The 15,862-nt window shown below is 40.5% G+C and overlaps 1 protein-coding gene across 1 annotated transcript; it reads left to right on the forward strand.

Annotated features, from left to right (window-relative positions):
- The first annotated feature begins 4,255 nt into the window (after positions 1-4,255).
- On the forward strand, positions 4,256-13,993 carry pskh1 (protein serine kinase H1). The gene is made up of 4 exons (XM_029434014.1): positions 4,256-4,583; positions 5,272-6,075; positions 7,449-8,372; positions 12,184-13,993. The coding sequence occupies exons 2-4, from the start codon at positions 6,007-6,009 to the stop codon at positions 12,499-12,501; spliced, it is 1,311 nt and encodes a 436-aa protein (XP_029289874.1). The 5' UTR covers positions 4,256-4,583; positions 5,272-6,006; the 3' UTR covers positions 12,502-13,993.
- The last annotated feature ends 1,869 nt before the right edge of the window (positions 13,994-15,862 follow it).

Raw genomic sequence — 15,862 nt, forward strand, 5'->3', positions numbered from 1 at the left:
TAATAATTATTATATCATTGTTGTCATTTGGAAATGGAAATGGAGAAATGGTTCAGTATCTTGCCCAAGGACACTTTGACGATCGAACCACCGACATTCCGATTGGTGGACGACCGCTCTACCTCCTGAGCCACAGCCGTCCCCAGTTCAATTACTTATCAATTTAGCATTTCTTAATGATGGTAATTATAAAGTGTTACTTCCCATTGTTCCTTGTATTATGGATTATCAACCACAACTCTACTGTTTTGGTTCACTCTCATGGCTTTCATCAGTGTTGTTTCTGAAACGGCAGGTAGCCTTGCAGCAACAAGACCAACTCTGTGAACCTGTCTGTCTGTCTGTCAGTGTATTGGCTTCTCTTTTCACATCTCACTGTGGTCATGGTATTGGTTTGACAATCTCAACAAGTATAAACAACCAAGTCAGATGCTATGAAGCTGTGAGCGCCCTTCAACTTGAATTTTATTAAGGACATTGAATCTGTTACATGGTGATTTCGAGAAATTTCCAGAACTCCAATAACACAGCAGGAGCAGTAACTTACGGACCATCAACTGCACTATAAAAGTTAGTAGCACAGGTGTTCTAGACATGCACAGTTCAACAGGGACTAACTGAAGTCCCACTGTCTCAATGACACCTGCAATGTAGATGTTGCACCTTCTGACAAGAATAGAAACATCCCTGTAATGTATTCATAATATTCCCCTGGAAACTAATAGCTTGCCTGAGGTGGTCAATAAGATCCTTATAATGAGTATGATGTACTTTATGATATTTTTTATCTCCTACAATGTCAGTATAGTAGACATATGAAATTCCTTGAGGGAATTACGTGCCTGTGGTAATCAATAGTGAGTTTACTATGACCAAATTCTACTGATGGCATGCAGCAGTGTTTTTCTCTCTCTTTCTACCTCTCTAAGGGAAACCCCTGTGGGAGTAGGTGAGAGAAGAGGGGAGAGCATAGAAATAGCAATATTCTCCAACAGTATCTGACACAGGATGTCAGTTTCTGCTCTTGTCCCACTGCACCGGACTGCCTGTAAACACACACACACACACACATGAAGTTGTTCACTCACTGTAAGCCATCACTCACTTACTCATCCTCTGCAGCCTTTTCACAAATACACGGCAAACGTTGGCACACGCACACTTTAAAACTCTCCTTTCTCACACACACATACACACACACACACACACACACACACACGCAAACACACACACACACACACACACACACACACACACACACACACACACACACACACACACACACACACACGCGAGGGGGGACCATCATGGGCATATTAATGGAGCCTGAGACACAGAAAGGAGTCAATTGAGCTTTTAATAGAGCGGCTCCTCTTCTTCTGTATGGATAAATAATACAACAGTCAGCAAATCTAGATCTAATAAATGATATTGACCTTTGGGGTTGGGAAAGGGGAGGAAAAAAATGAGCGACGGGATAGAGCGAGAGAGATAGACGGGGGGAAATAGAGAGCTGAGTTGAGATGTGGAGGAATACACACAAGTGTCAATAGAAGCAGAGGGCTCAGACAAAGCATCTTAATCAGAGTGCGACAAAGCGGTGATCAATCTTGAGGATGACGATGTAGCAGTGAGTTGCAGAGCCGGAGAGGCCCTGACCTCAGCTGCACTGCAGATATAGCGGAGAGCCTGGCCGGGCAGTACTGGCCCTCAGAGACTCTCTTTCTTTGCTTTTATCCTCTCTCTTTGTCTTTTCTCTCTCTCTCTCTGTTCCTCCTTCCTGACTGCATTGTGTCTTCTTTTCCTCCTTTATCTCTCTGCATCTCCCTCTTTCCATTTTGATTACTCTCTGCCTCTTCATCCCTCTGCCCCCTCCTCCTCCTCCTCCTCCTCCCTCCCTCCCTTTCTTTCTCCCTATATTTCTGTCTGGTACCCACCATCTGTCATCCGTTGTCTTCCTCTGTCACCATCACCCCCCTCTCCCACTCATTTTCACTCCCTCAATCCAATTCAAGGAGTTTTATTGGCATCATAAGATGAATTTAACTGTCTCTCTCACTCTCTTTGTGGAACATTTGTCTTGCTCTTACTAATTCTCCACTTTTAATGCTACTCCACAAACTCTGCTGTGTTGTGTAAAGACTGTATAAGTCATGGTCTGTGCACAATGAGTCCAGCTCACTCTATCACATCAATGTTGAAGTCAAGGCCAATTATTCTTTATTACATTGCTCATGAACAAATAGGGTGAAAGTGAATGCCACTCATTTCAGTCTGTTTTACAAGCACTGTGGAGGCATGGGTGTGGGGTTATAAAGGAACAGCCAGCCTAATAGAATTACTAAAAAGTACCCTTACAGTTTGAGACGGCCTTAAAAGGGACTTTTATGTGTATAGTGACCTCTAGTGGAAATGCCGTGCAACAGATTAAAACATCAGTACTACGTGCTGGTCTGCAGGAACTGCATCTGAGATGCATTTGTTTTCCTCTTCTGCAAATTAATATCTTTAAATAGACTGAACATACAGATTTTAACCACTTGAAAGATGTTCAAAATGAAAACAGATGTGTGCACGCATAGACAATTTCATACATTGTGAAACATGTGTATAAACATATGGCCGAGTCCTGTATATATAATGTTTTTAGACTAAAGGTAGTGAAGTGGCTTGGTGGTGAAATTAAGTTGGCTTTACTGTGTATATGAATTACATAAACTGATCCATCTGCATGTCTGTTGTGAATTAACTGGCTTAGTTGATCCCCAAAAGACGTCCATGGACCAGCAGGGGTCCCAGAGAGAGTCCCAGTGGGATCCCACCACATAAAGAAATAACAGTATGAACTATAATCTAAAATGTTCATGTTTTTATAGTTCCGTGCCATTCATATTTTGCTAAGATGTCTGTAGATAGATGTAGAACACATCACACATTATCTCAGATGTTGTTACTTGAGGCATGCTCGTAATAAATGAGGATCTGAAAAAAGTTGTGAGTTATTCTAACCTGGATGTGTGAGTTAGCTGGTAACGTGCCACCCAGACTTTCTAGTACTTTTCCAAGAGAGAAGTCAGCACTTTGTCAGAGGGACTTCTCTCAGTATCCAGGAAGTGACGGTGAGGACTTAATGGGGTCGAAACAAGCCGAGGGAGGTCGTCCCGTCTCTACAAAAGAAGTTGGGTGGAAGACAAGCTCCATCATGCAAGCCAGAGACAGATAGAAGTACACCGGAAGTTGATCCTTCAAAATAAGAGCATACAAAGTGGGAAGTGGGGACACAAATCCAAGTATTGTGTGAGTGATTAGCAGATACATTCCTCCATGTATAGGCCTATACTTTGTTTTGCAGCGTTAATAAAATGCATATAGGCTAATATTCTTATGATACCTAACATTGGGTAATTTGCTCAGGGCCCTGGGGCACAAATGAGCTGATGGCTCCCCATTAAACTCCCATTCCTCCCACTCCATGTGAAATTTTGCAGTTTTTTCTTTGCAGGATTACTACCTGACCCCAGACTTGCTCTTTGGTGATTTGATTTGACCCATCATTCATGAATATACAACAAACACAGAAGACTGACATAATGAAGGTCTCTTAATAATAATAATACATTTTATTTATAGAGCGCTTTTAAAAGGCACTCAAAGATGCTTTACATGTACATATAACATTAAAAATTACATTAAGAAAAACAGGACATCAACATTAAAAATACATAGAAGTAATTACACATTAAAAGCAGATCTGAAGAGGTGAGTTTTGATTTGGGATTTGAACATGGTGAGATCGGTACAGTCACGGATGTGTAACAAAGCTGTCAAGATTGTGTAATAAAGCAGGACCCTTCATCACAAGGTATTAGGTGTCATTTATTGCTGTATAACCCTAAACACATTTTAAATGAACTAGCACAAACTAGTTGATAGGGTACACAATATCAATAGTACTGGACCTTTCTAGGCCCTGAAGCTCTGGGGCTCCGGGGCAGTTCTCCGCGGTTGGCAATTCAGCCATAGCAAAGATGGATGTTACTGCTTTAATAGATGTAGCTTGCTAGAAATACACACCTAGTACAAACATTGTAGAAAAACACACCTGTATTTGGCCTTCTTTCTCCTTAAAAAAAAGACATTTAGTTGCACATAAAATACTGCAAAGAATTCTCAACTAGCGTTTTATTTTGAAAATGTAAACCGGAAGCACTGTGTTGCATTATGTGTCTCTTCACTTCTCTCTGGCTGTGGGAAGGTGGTCCTCCTAGGCGAAAAACACCGTTCTGAAAAGCAACCGACGGGGCAACTTTGCAACTTTGCATGCTTTTGTACAGTCCCTTCAGCTTCAAAACCAACCATGAAGTTCCGGAATTGACAAAAAAATGTCGCTAACAAATAAAATGACGGATTTTACGTGTTTGTCCTCAAGAGTAAAGTTGGGAAACTACGAGGTGAAAACTGAGAGCCCAGCTGAGTGAGAGTGGGGTGAGGAGGCTGGATTTGGCAAAGTTGGAAGTCCTGCCCTGCTGCTAGCAGGCTAGTTAGCATGCTTAGACACTTCGCTATCTCGGATAAGTAATGAGGTGAGATTTTAATTAACTTGAACACTTGTAATGTCGGGGTTATTTGTAAAAGTTGTTACAGAGTGTCCTGGTGTACTCCGTGTTGCGGACAATAACGGCTAAATTAGTTTTTGGCTAAAGAAAAAACATTGACATGAGTAGGGCCTGGTCATTTTTACAATTTCACCTGAACTTTAATGTAGTTGTCCAGTACATTTCTGATCTAATTTACATGTACTACTTTTCATCGTTTCTTCTGCGTAAAGAATATTTTGAACTATGCTTTTAGGGATGTTTCCAGTAAATCTTTTGTTCTTATAACTGAAAAAGAAAGTTCATAAACATTTTGTACTGAGAACTTTTAACACTATATCAGGCATAGATCCAACATTTGATACTCGGATATAAGTGACCATCTGTGATAGTGCAGCTATTTCTTACAATGGCAAAGCTATCACTTGGTTTCTTGGCCATTCAAAACATCTTCTGGGTAGCTGTTATTATATTTTGGCTGAAAGTTTCACAATATGGCCTCATCACGCAACTTTTATAGAAAAATGCTGTGTAACTTTACTGCTAAAATGATCCGTGTGTTCTGCCTTTCAATTGCCTTATTGAAATCTGCTCATGTCATGTCAGCATTCAGCATATCATGCCCATGTGTGAGCCATCATAACTCAAGATTCATATTTCATTTTTTGCATTGCAGAGCTCCCCTCCGCTGTTCTCCAGCCTGTGATTCTCCAGGGGAGCTGCTTTATCTGTGGCAAGACCGCTGCTGACATCGCAGCTTCCCGCAATGGATCGGAGCATAGTTGATGATCTTATTTTCTGTGGAAGTTCTGCCTGAATCTTTCTGAATTTCTCCTCAAGGCAATTGCACTTAAGGCTGTTTTCCAGAACCTCTCTCACTCCCCTGCCCTGATCAATCATTGTTGTCCCATGAGCGTCCATACTAGCTGTACTCCTTCAGTTTTCTCATCAGTCATTCAACGTATTACTTCATCTGAGATGGGGCCCTGGTAGGTTCTTCAAGAGGCTTGAGGTACCCCCCTGCCTGCCGACTGTGCAGCCTGTCTGTGCGTGAGACTCACCGGCACAGGGCTGTAAAAGAATACTGTCACAAAAAGACAACCAGTGATCCAGTACAGTGCTGATGGAGCCGAGACACACAACGTGCTTGCCCAGAATATATTCATGAACTCTTGGACTTTTTTTAACTGGACTTAAGTGGATGTATCGGTGTATTCATGAACTGTGACTGCTGATGCCAGCTCATTGGGACTTGAGTGGGTGTAATCAGCTTTATTCATGAACCCTCTGTCTGAGTGTGGGTACAGCCTGGATGTTGGTGCCCTGAGTGTGTTGAATCAGCTGTTGCGGTGATGAAGCAGGGCTCCTGGTGGCCTGTGTGGCTCGCTGGGCAGCGGCCCAAAGTAATGTGATGGGGTGCAGGAACAGTAAGGTCCTCCCTGAGCCTCCAGGGGATGTTCAGTTGGACCTGGTCAAAAAGGTTAGTACTGGTACTAATATTGTTACCATCACAGATACTGTTGGTAACAGCAGCAGTTACTGCTCTGTGGACTGCTGTTACCAGTATTAGTACTGATAATATTAACTTAATAGAGCTGTGATTATCTCTTGCACATTTCTTCTCTCTAGATAAAAAGTCTTGTTTTGTCCAAAACTCAAAGATATTTAGTTTACAGTTATAGAACACAAAGAAAAACAACATTTAGTTTGAGAAGCTGGAACTAGAAAATGATTAGGTTCTTTGTTTATTAAATTAATCAAACTGAATTGAATTTTAAAATAGTTGATTGATTTTCTTTCGACCAATGAAGCCTTTGTGCATGAACTTTAATGTGATCTATCAAAGTATTCTGATGGCAAAAGATTTTAAAACATTTAATAGAATAATCCTGGTGAAATGTTGTGCAGTTCATATGTTGTTACAGCCCGTTCATTCTCAGCTGGTTACAGATATCAGAACAAAATTCACAAGTCGATCAACAATCCTTAATCGGCAACTATTTTGATAATTGAAAATCGTGTCTTCTATGACACAAACCTGAAAATATTTGTGTACTTGACTGTTGTTTGGACAAAACAAGACATTTAAATATTTCAAGTTGGGATTTGGAAAATTGTGACCGCAAGGCATTTTGTACTATTTATCAATTAATCAAGAAAATAATCAACAGATAAATTGAAAATATAAACACTTGTTATTTGTTACCACACAAAGAAGTTCTAACAAGGGATTCATCTTTCATCTTATATATATATATATATATATATATATATATATATATATATATATATATATATATATATATATATATATACAGTATACACACATTTAACTATTAGAACTTAATCAGCCGGGCGTAAATATTGATAAATAATGTTTAAGGTCATTTAGAAAAAGTGTCACCATTACATAGTTCGTCCACCAAAGTGCATTTAAAAATGTAAAGCATCCATATCAAGATTATTTGTTTTTGTTATGTGTTGATGTAAAATGTAAGTACTATAAGCCAATATAGTATTCTCTCTAAACATTTAAACTACCAAATATCACGATCAGCCTCAAACATCCAGTACCAGCCAGATACTAAGTAAAGACTACTGCCACATTTCCACTGCAGAGTACAGCATAGCTTTACTGAACTCGACTTCAGTTTCCCATAAACAAAAGTTGTTGATAGTACCTGGTACCTTTTTCAGTACCACGTTGGTTGAGTTTCCAAGCGAGCTGAGCCAATACTAGAAGGCGTCGTGTAGTGCAGACGTTCCTCAGTTTGGTTTGCCGATGAAAGGATTTGTTGTTCTGCTCTGGTTTGTAATTTGCATCTGTGATAAACTGTGTTCCTGTACTTTCAGGTTGATCCTCCCCAACCTCCTCAGACAGATATCTATAAGCACTTCATACGAGGAGATGGCACTAGGAGCAAGATGGGCGGGGCCGGTGGAGGGGGAGGTGACAAGGCTGACTCCACCTCCCCATATCAGGCCCAGGCCCAAGCTGCCACTCCCACCGCTTCCGCCCAGCCCCCAAAGGACCCGTCCGATCTGTCGGACCCTCAGCGGAAGAAGGTGGCAAAATATCGAGCCAAGTTTGACCCCCGGGTCACAGCCAAGTACGACATCAAAGCTCTGATAGGTCGCGGAAGTTTTAGCCGGGTTGTTCGCGTGGAGCACAAGAGCACGCGGCAGCCGTACGCCATCAAAATGATCGAGACCCGTTACCGGGAGGGGAGGGAGGTGTGCGAGTCAGAGCTGTGTGTTCTGCGACGCGTCCGTCATACCAATATAATCCAGTTGATGGAGGTCTTTGAGACTGCAGAACGTGTCTACATGGTGATGGAGCTGGCTACCGGAGGAGAGCTATTCGACCGGATCATTGCTCGTGGCTCTTTCACGGAGCGGGACGCCACGAAGGTGCTGCAGATGGTGCTGGATGGCGTCAAGTATCTCCACACTTTGGGGATCACTCACAGAGACCTGAAGCCAGAGAACCTGCTCTACTACCACCCTGGAGCCGATTCTAAGATCATCATCACTGACTTTGGTTTGGCCAGTAGCAGGAAGAAGGGAGACGAGTGTCTGATGAAGACCACCTGCGGCACGCCAGAGTACATCGCCCCTGAGATCCTGGTGAGGAAGCCCTACACAAACGCTGTAGACATGTGGGCGCTGGGGGTGATATCGTACATCCTGCTGAGCGGAACCATGCCCTTCGAGGACGACAACCGCATGAGGCTTTACCGGCAGATCCTCAAGGGGAAGTACAGCTTCTCTGGAGAGGTGAGCAGTTATATCTCTTACACTCTCTCTCTCTCGCTCTCTCTCTCTCACTCTCACTCACACACACCCCAGCAGACTTCACCCACATTTGGAATACATTCCTCACACCGCATGAGGCTTTGTCAACAGATTTTCCGAGATGCTTTTCTTGAGAGGTGACATGGTTCAACACAGACGCACACACATTCCACACATCTAACTTCTCTCCTCTCTAATCGTATCACAGCTCACGTCGATATCTACCCCTACCTTTTTACCTTGCCGTACTCTCTCATGTATTTGTCCTCCTCTCTAAGTCAATATGCCCTCCCTCTAATTGTGTGTTTGTGTGCAAAATAATTTATGCTCGATCTGTGTATCTAGTTTGGAAGAATGCTGAGTAGTCTGTTCCTTTGTTTCCTAGCATGGGATGTTTATGTTGCCAGTGAGCTTTACAAAATGGGCTCTTGGTTAATGGTTGCCCCACATACAGCCACTCCAACGCGAGTAATAACTGAGCAGTTTTGTAATATTTAATGAGGAGCAGTTGAATCATCTCGGGTTTTCACATTAAAGACCGTAAACTGTTTTATGAGAGCAATGACAGAGCAGTCTTTATTCTCTATCAACATTATTGCAGATTAGATCAGATTATTCTTGATTATTTTTGGCTGTTCTGTTTGAAAAACGACAGGGAGAAACGGCAAATTGATGGCTTGATATCAGGCTTGTGAGCTGATGTTCAGCATGATGTGTTGTAGCTCAAAAGGACACACGCAATGTAAATTCAAGCAATATGCCAAGCTACTGTGGCATGCAGAGCCCCTTTAAGCCTGCAACGATTAATATATATCATCACAAGACTGACATAAGTTTATATGGCAAACGAGTTGCCTACTTAGACATCAAGCTGATACAAAGCAACATAAGCATTGTTATGGAGTCGTGCTAGTCACTCTTCTTTTAGCTCTGGTTTTGGTCTCACACCACCTCCTGAGGGAGTTCACTAGCTAGTCGCTAACTTTGTCTGTCTGCTGTTTGGTGTTGAGCAGGTTGTGTACAGTGTGTACATCACACCTTTTCTCCTGAAAACATCGGCTGAAAATGACACTATGAGAGCGGTGAGACTGAACCAAAACAGTAAAGTTGCGGCTGAAAACCAAAACAATGAGCTGAAAGACATAGAACTGAGGGGAACCCACTCTCTGTGGGTTTGCCACTACGAGGTACAACATTTCTTTCAAATGATATTTCTTGTAAACAAACAAAGTCATGCTTTACATTTTCAGCATAATAAATTGCGTGTATTCTTGAGTCTTAACGAACATGTGTGATGCATTGCCATTAAGCTTGGGCGCTATCATGGTATACCACGGAATTCAGAAATCCCAACAATATGATTTTGAATAGTGTCATAAATACAAACGCTCCGCTGTTGATACTGTATTGAGCGTATTGCGCGTACTGCGCGTTCTCGCACTGCGAGAATGGAGAAGCTGAGCTATGGAGAAATAATGCTTCTAGCCCTGTTCCAACTCCAAAAGCCACAGGATTTTATTCAACTACCAGTCTGCCACCACCCGCACATCATCTCCATCCAGCCCAATGATGTGTCTGTACCGCGTAACATCGTGTAAATGTTCCTGTTTTGCGTGTTAGTCCTGGTACAAACAAAACGGATCCATTCATAGAAACATTGCTCCACAGTGCTACTAGTGGTATCTTTAACTGAATCATAATTTATTATCAATCAACGATAATTTGATTAATCAAAAAAGATTGACAGATGAATCAATAATGACATTAATAATAAGTTGCACACGTAGAAAAGAACAATTGTAATAAGAGTTTTTCTTCCAATAAGCAGTATCTGCATTTTCTCTTATTCGAGGCGATTTCTTCTTTTTGTCCGGTTAACATTATGTGTTTGGGGCTTCGTAGTGCATAGTGGTCAAGAAGCATACCTGCAACGTCCCCCGTTTCATATTTGTTGTGTGTCATACGTCTTAGTCTCATCACCTTGTATCTTCTCTGTCACTATTACATAATGCCAAAATATATACACATATGTTAGGCACTTTAGTAAGGAGGATGCATTGCAACAGCTTGTATTATGTCACTACGCATGGCTGAGTGGTAGTTAAAGAAGGTCCTGAGGGTAAACGAGAGGTGGGGCTGTGGTGGGGCAGACTTAAATGCACTTCCCTTGGGAACATGTGTCTTTACAGCTGCGCTACATAATGTTCACGTTTACAGCTGCAGGCCCAGAACTAATCACAGCGCCGACATTGTTGTAGGTGGAGCTTATATATATATATGTGCGTGTGTGTGTCATGTATCTTAAGCCAACACTGGTGATTTACCTGCTGTGTGAAGAGGGGGGTTAGTTGTCTACTGGGAGACTGAAAACACAGCTGGTTGCCAAGCAGGACATCATGTACAAACTGTGAGTGTGAGAAAGGCATGCAGCATTGATATTCCCAATTCCTGTCTATGTAGGGGGTAGAGTTTGACTCACTACCAGTCACTAAACTATACTTGGAAAGAGAGTTGACAGTAGTTGTAGGACATTTGCTTTAAAGGACATTTTATGTTAAAATTGATCTTTTAGAAACATCAGATTATGTTGAAGCAAAACGTATACAAACATTCAAGCACATTGGGTCTAATAAACCACAGTCCAGAGCTCCAAGTACTGTCCTCACGTGATGTTTACACCTTTATGTCCCTCTGCTGCCCTCTTGTGTCCAGTGCACAAACTGTACTGATGCCCAACAAACATTCTTACACAAGTATGTTAAGTGCCCCTCCCCTCCACTGAAAGAAAGTGTTTGGTTTATTGTTTCTTCTCTTGAGTGTTTGAGCTTCACTTTGCAGTATGATGTATGTGCAGAGTTTGACACTAGAAGGATGTTTTCACATGAATCTGCTGAAGGTGGAAAGTCTGTCTGTACTTAACTAAAGTCAGTGTTTAACGCGTGCACGTACAGGCATGTTTTTGTGGCATCACAGCTAGTTTGGAAGCTAACCATGGTCCAGTATGCAGCTTACACAAGTGTGGTGTGGAAACTTTAAACCTCCAGTTTTTGATTTCTTAGTAGTTCAGTTAGTTTTAACTCCGTTTTAGTTTTACAGTAGTTTTAGTTTGTTTTTGTTTGGTATAATGTCTCAGATATATGTAGCTACATATACTTACAAAAAACATGGTTGGAAAACTGTGTAGGATTAATTATAAAGCATCATAGCGCCATCTCCTGAATCCAATGTCTGTGGTTCAGTGTCATGAGAGTCGACAGAAATTCACACTACTTTTTTTTAAACTGATTTATTGTCGTTTAAAAGCTAAAACTGAAATGAATTTGTTTATTTTTATTTAATTTATTATATTATATTATGTTTATTTGCTTTTTAGCCTGGCAATATAGTTTCAGTTTGGTTTTAGTTTTTCTTATAGGATATCGTTTATATTTTGTTTAATGTCAATATCTTTCGCTGCTTGTATTTGTTTTACTGTCAGTTTAATTGACCTTAATAACACTGATGCACATTCACTGCCAATGGACTATTCAGGGAAGGAGGAAACATCTTATGTCTCTCATTTAAACTGCTGAAATGAACAATATTTGCATATTCACAGTTTTGAGAGTATGAATTAAAACTACAGCAACACAAATGATTCAAAACAGAGTATTTTTATATGACTTGTATGTCTGGAGGGAATCTTTAAAATATTATAACTTGTTTTATTCTCACTCTCTCGCTGTGCCCAATTAAAAGTTCAGTGTACTCAGTTTGTTAACTACGGTCTTCTCTCACATCTGTCCCTCTCCAGCCGTGGCCCAGCGTGTCCAACCTGGCCAAAGACTTTGTGGAGCGCATTCTGACGGTGGACCCCAGCGAGCGGCTCACAGCCGGCCAGGCCTTCAAGCACCCCTGGGTCGTCAGCATGGCCGCCTCCTCCTCCATGAAGAACCTACAGCGCTGCATATCTCAGAACCTCCTGAAGCGGGCATCCTCGCGCTGCCACAGCACCAAGTCGGCACAGTCCACTCGCTCCAGCCGCTCCACCAAATCCAACAAAGCCCGGCGGGTGCGAGAGAAGGAGCTGCGTGAGCTGAACCGTCGCTATCAGCAGCAGTACAATGGCTGAAACAGGGACTGTGACAGCCAGCGACTGTCGCGGACCTTATATTTTATGGGGAAACAGCACTACAATGACTGAACTTTTACAATGACTATCACCATTTGAAGTTGCTGCCAGTGTTTGAGGCCAAAATGGCTTCAAGTCATTACCTTTTAAAAAAAAAAAGAAAAAAAAAAAAAAAAAAAAGAGGACAATGACTTGACTAATCCATGGCTACCAGCAGAAGTAGAACTAAGGTGAGAAAAGTAACCGCTGCCAGTTGAGAGCTCTGGCAGCGTGTCTCCCGATGAGCACAGAAAAGGACACACCAGTAAAGTTTTTGAACTCCAAAAGGTTACATCATCTCTCCATCTATTCCTTCACTTTTTCTCTGGCAGGATGGTGCCTTCCACTCCTATTGCTTTTGTTTCTTTCAATCCCTGTGTCTCTACATGTTTATTTATTATTGTTGACATGATTATTAGTCTCCATTCAAATGGTCACTGGATAATGACCTTCCACGAGGATCTGTTGAACAGAGTTCTGGGTACTGAAGTTTCTAAGAAGAAAGGGAGACTTTAAGAAGAGGGGGAAACAAATTCCCCTCGACCATTCCTCATTGAAAATTGCTGTGAATTTATTATTGTACTTATTGTACAGACCTTGTCTTAAGATGTGGGTAATGCAAGCACACTGCAACGAAACCAGAAGGTCAAAATGAAGGCGTATTTTTTATTAGTCAATTTTAAGCTTCTCTCATCTTGCCATTATTGCTCTGTTAATATCATTGTTCCAAAGCTGTCAAAAGATTGTGAAGCTGTTTTGTGTTAAATCTTCAATGCATTGTATTAGACCATAGGCCACACGCTCCCAATGACTTTTATACATCAATAGATTCAACCATGAAGGAACTGCTACGATCTCTTTGTGTTGAACAGCAGTACTCTAATGACTCCCTGTCTGTAAGAGTATGTGGCCCCTTTAGTGTGTTACAGTGCAGTAGCTCTAAGGCAGAAAAAACAACCCTCCTCCATTTGCATACTACACTCATGACCAAAATGAAGGAAACCACTGAAGATAATGAGGAGCATGTAGAGGTGAATCAAATGAACATTCGTATGTGTGATTAGAAAAGATTCTGTATTACAAAACCTGACGTTTGCGACCACGCTGGTTTTCTTTAGTGTGGAAAGTCTACTTTTTGCCTGTAAGTGCACTTAAATCTGAATATATTCCACAGGCCTAGAGATGAACTCTAGTTTATCAAATCCACAATATTGATGGTAAAAGAACAATATATTGTTGCTCTCTGTTGTCAGCATCCTTGCATAATAAGGTTCTGTGACGACTGTGACTCTGAGCCTTTAATGTAATGGCAACAAACTGAAATGACACTAGACTAGGGATTTTGTTTTTTGTAATATTGTGTTATACTTTCAATGGTAAAAGGATGTATTACAGTAAAGTGCCTTTTCTGAATTTATTAAACCATTTCAAGCAAAGTGAAATTAATAATGAATGCAACTTCTCGTTTGCAAATGATTTATCCTCAACTTGGTCAAAAATAATGTGATTACATTATTGAATATTTCCCAAAAGTAGCACAACTTTTCTGAAAGGAGGAGAGGATTTATTTGCATTTTATTTTCTTTAATTTTATCTGGGAAAGCACTTAACAGTTTAATTTAGATTTTAAAATGCAATCTCCCTTTTATAATTGGACCTAACAACTGCTTTTCTACGTATTTTGTCCTTCAGAAGTCTCCCGGAGTGAATCAGTTGCTGTCGTGTGGTCTTTTCTTCTTCATAAGAGTATTTTTGCTGTGATCTAGCCCAGACTTGTAAAGTGTGTTGCTGTTGTGAACTTTTGAACACATACTGGAAACCTAATCGAGCCATGTCAGCTGACCTCAGTTTTTCCTTTTTCTTTTTGTCTTTTGTCCTTTTTTGCTTCTTTCAGGATGTTCTGTCATCTTTCCATTTTCCTTGATGCAAGTCAGATATAAAATCTTATATTCTTTTGTCCCACTGCTGTTATTTGCCCTGATGTCTTACTTCTTGGTGAGACTACATTTGTTTATAAAAATCCTGTAAGTGAGGTTAACATTGGAACTGGTCAGCTCAAATCTTCACTCAGTCTACATGTTCAGAGATACTGCACCCAAAATGTGTCTTTTTTTAATGTCAAACGCACTCCGTCTGCTTGAAAATGTGCATTTAAAAAGTGTTTGTTTCCTTCTTTACAGAGAAAACAGCTGTGGTCATCTTAAAATAAATATTTTGGGCGAGGTATCACTGTACTTTCTGCAACATGTGATGAGAACTCTGGTAGATGGTTAATTGATTGCTCCTAGAGCATAGCGTCTGTATGAAATAAACATTTTTAACCTGTTATAAAAGATCAGCTATACAGTCACAAAGTAATCATTTGGACTCAAATGACTTGCTGTGGTTGAATTAGTCAGCAACATTGTTTAGTGCCTATTGTATACTATGTTCAGTGAGTAATCAAATCAGTTCATTAGCCATTTTGAAGAATGTCAGCACATTTGTAAAAGTGTTTCCTTTCATATTTTTATATATCTGTGATTTTATATAAATGCTGTTGTCCTAAATGAAGTAGCTGACTCATCACTGTTACATGAAAACAGTTTTTTGTTTGTTATTGTGTCTAAATGAATGATAACACTTTGATTCTTCTATCATTAACTTTTTTATTTTTTTAAACGGTGAGTTGTATGTGCCAATAAAACACTCGAACCTGACTTGATCCATTGCATTTGGGATTTTGATACTATTCTCATGTTTGTGATTAGTCACAAGTTTATGCGTAAATTAGTAAAGACCCAGAAACTTTTTTCTAAAGAGTTGGTGGAGACCAAAACTAGTAAAAGAAAGTGGATTTTGAGCATATGTCGTGCTGCAAGATAAATGATAATGTTGCTCTGTGTCAACTGGATGAGTGCATAGGCAACTGTTGGAGTCCTTCTGACAAACAATCATGCAGCTTTAAGATTCGTACATGTTTTTTCATTTTTTTTAACACAAATGTAACTTGCAACACAAACATAAATATACACATTTACAACAGACATACCACATACAGTACCAGTCAAACGTTTGGACACAAACATTTGACTGGTACTGTATATACAAATACAGATATTAAGTACCATGTGATTGTAATGCAACAACAAATTGCTTCTACATCACTTCAAATGAAATACTTCATCCTAAAGCATGAAATATAAAGACAAAATCCAATAATTAAGTTATGGTGTCATAGAAAAATCGGAACTCGGAATCCCACATTTTTGATGTCGTCCGGATCTGTATACCAAATGTGTTGACACTTCATTTATATGCTTTATCAGTTATATGTACATGA

Source organism: Cottoperca gobio, chromosome 6 (assembly GCF_900634415.1).
Source record: "Cottoperca gobio chromosome 6, fCotGob3.1, whole genome shotgun sequence".
In the NCBI taxonomy this organism is placed as follows: Eukaryota; Metazoa; Chordata; class Actinopteri; order Perciformes; family Bovichtidae; genus Cottoperca; species Cottoperca gobio.

Coding starts and splice junctions, on each gene's coding strand:
- pskh1 (XM_029434014.1), top strand. CDS start 6,007: ATGGGGTGCAGGAACAGTAAGGTCCTCCCTGAGCCTCCAGGGGATGTT. Junction 6,076..7,448: donor AGTTGGACCTGGTCAAAAAG/GTTAGTACTGGT, acceptor CTGTACTTTCAG/GTTGATCCTCCCCAACCTCC. Junction 8,373..12,183: donor AGTACAGCTTCTCTGGAGAG/GTGAGCAGTTAT, acceptor GTCCCTCTCCAG/CCGTGGCCCAGCGTGTCCAA.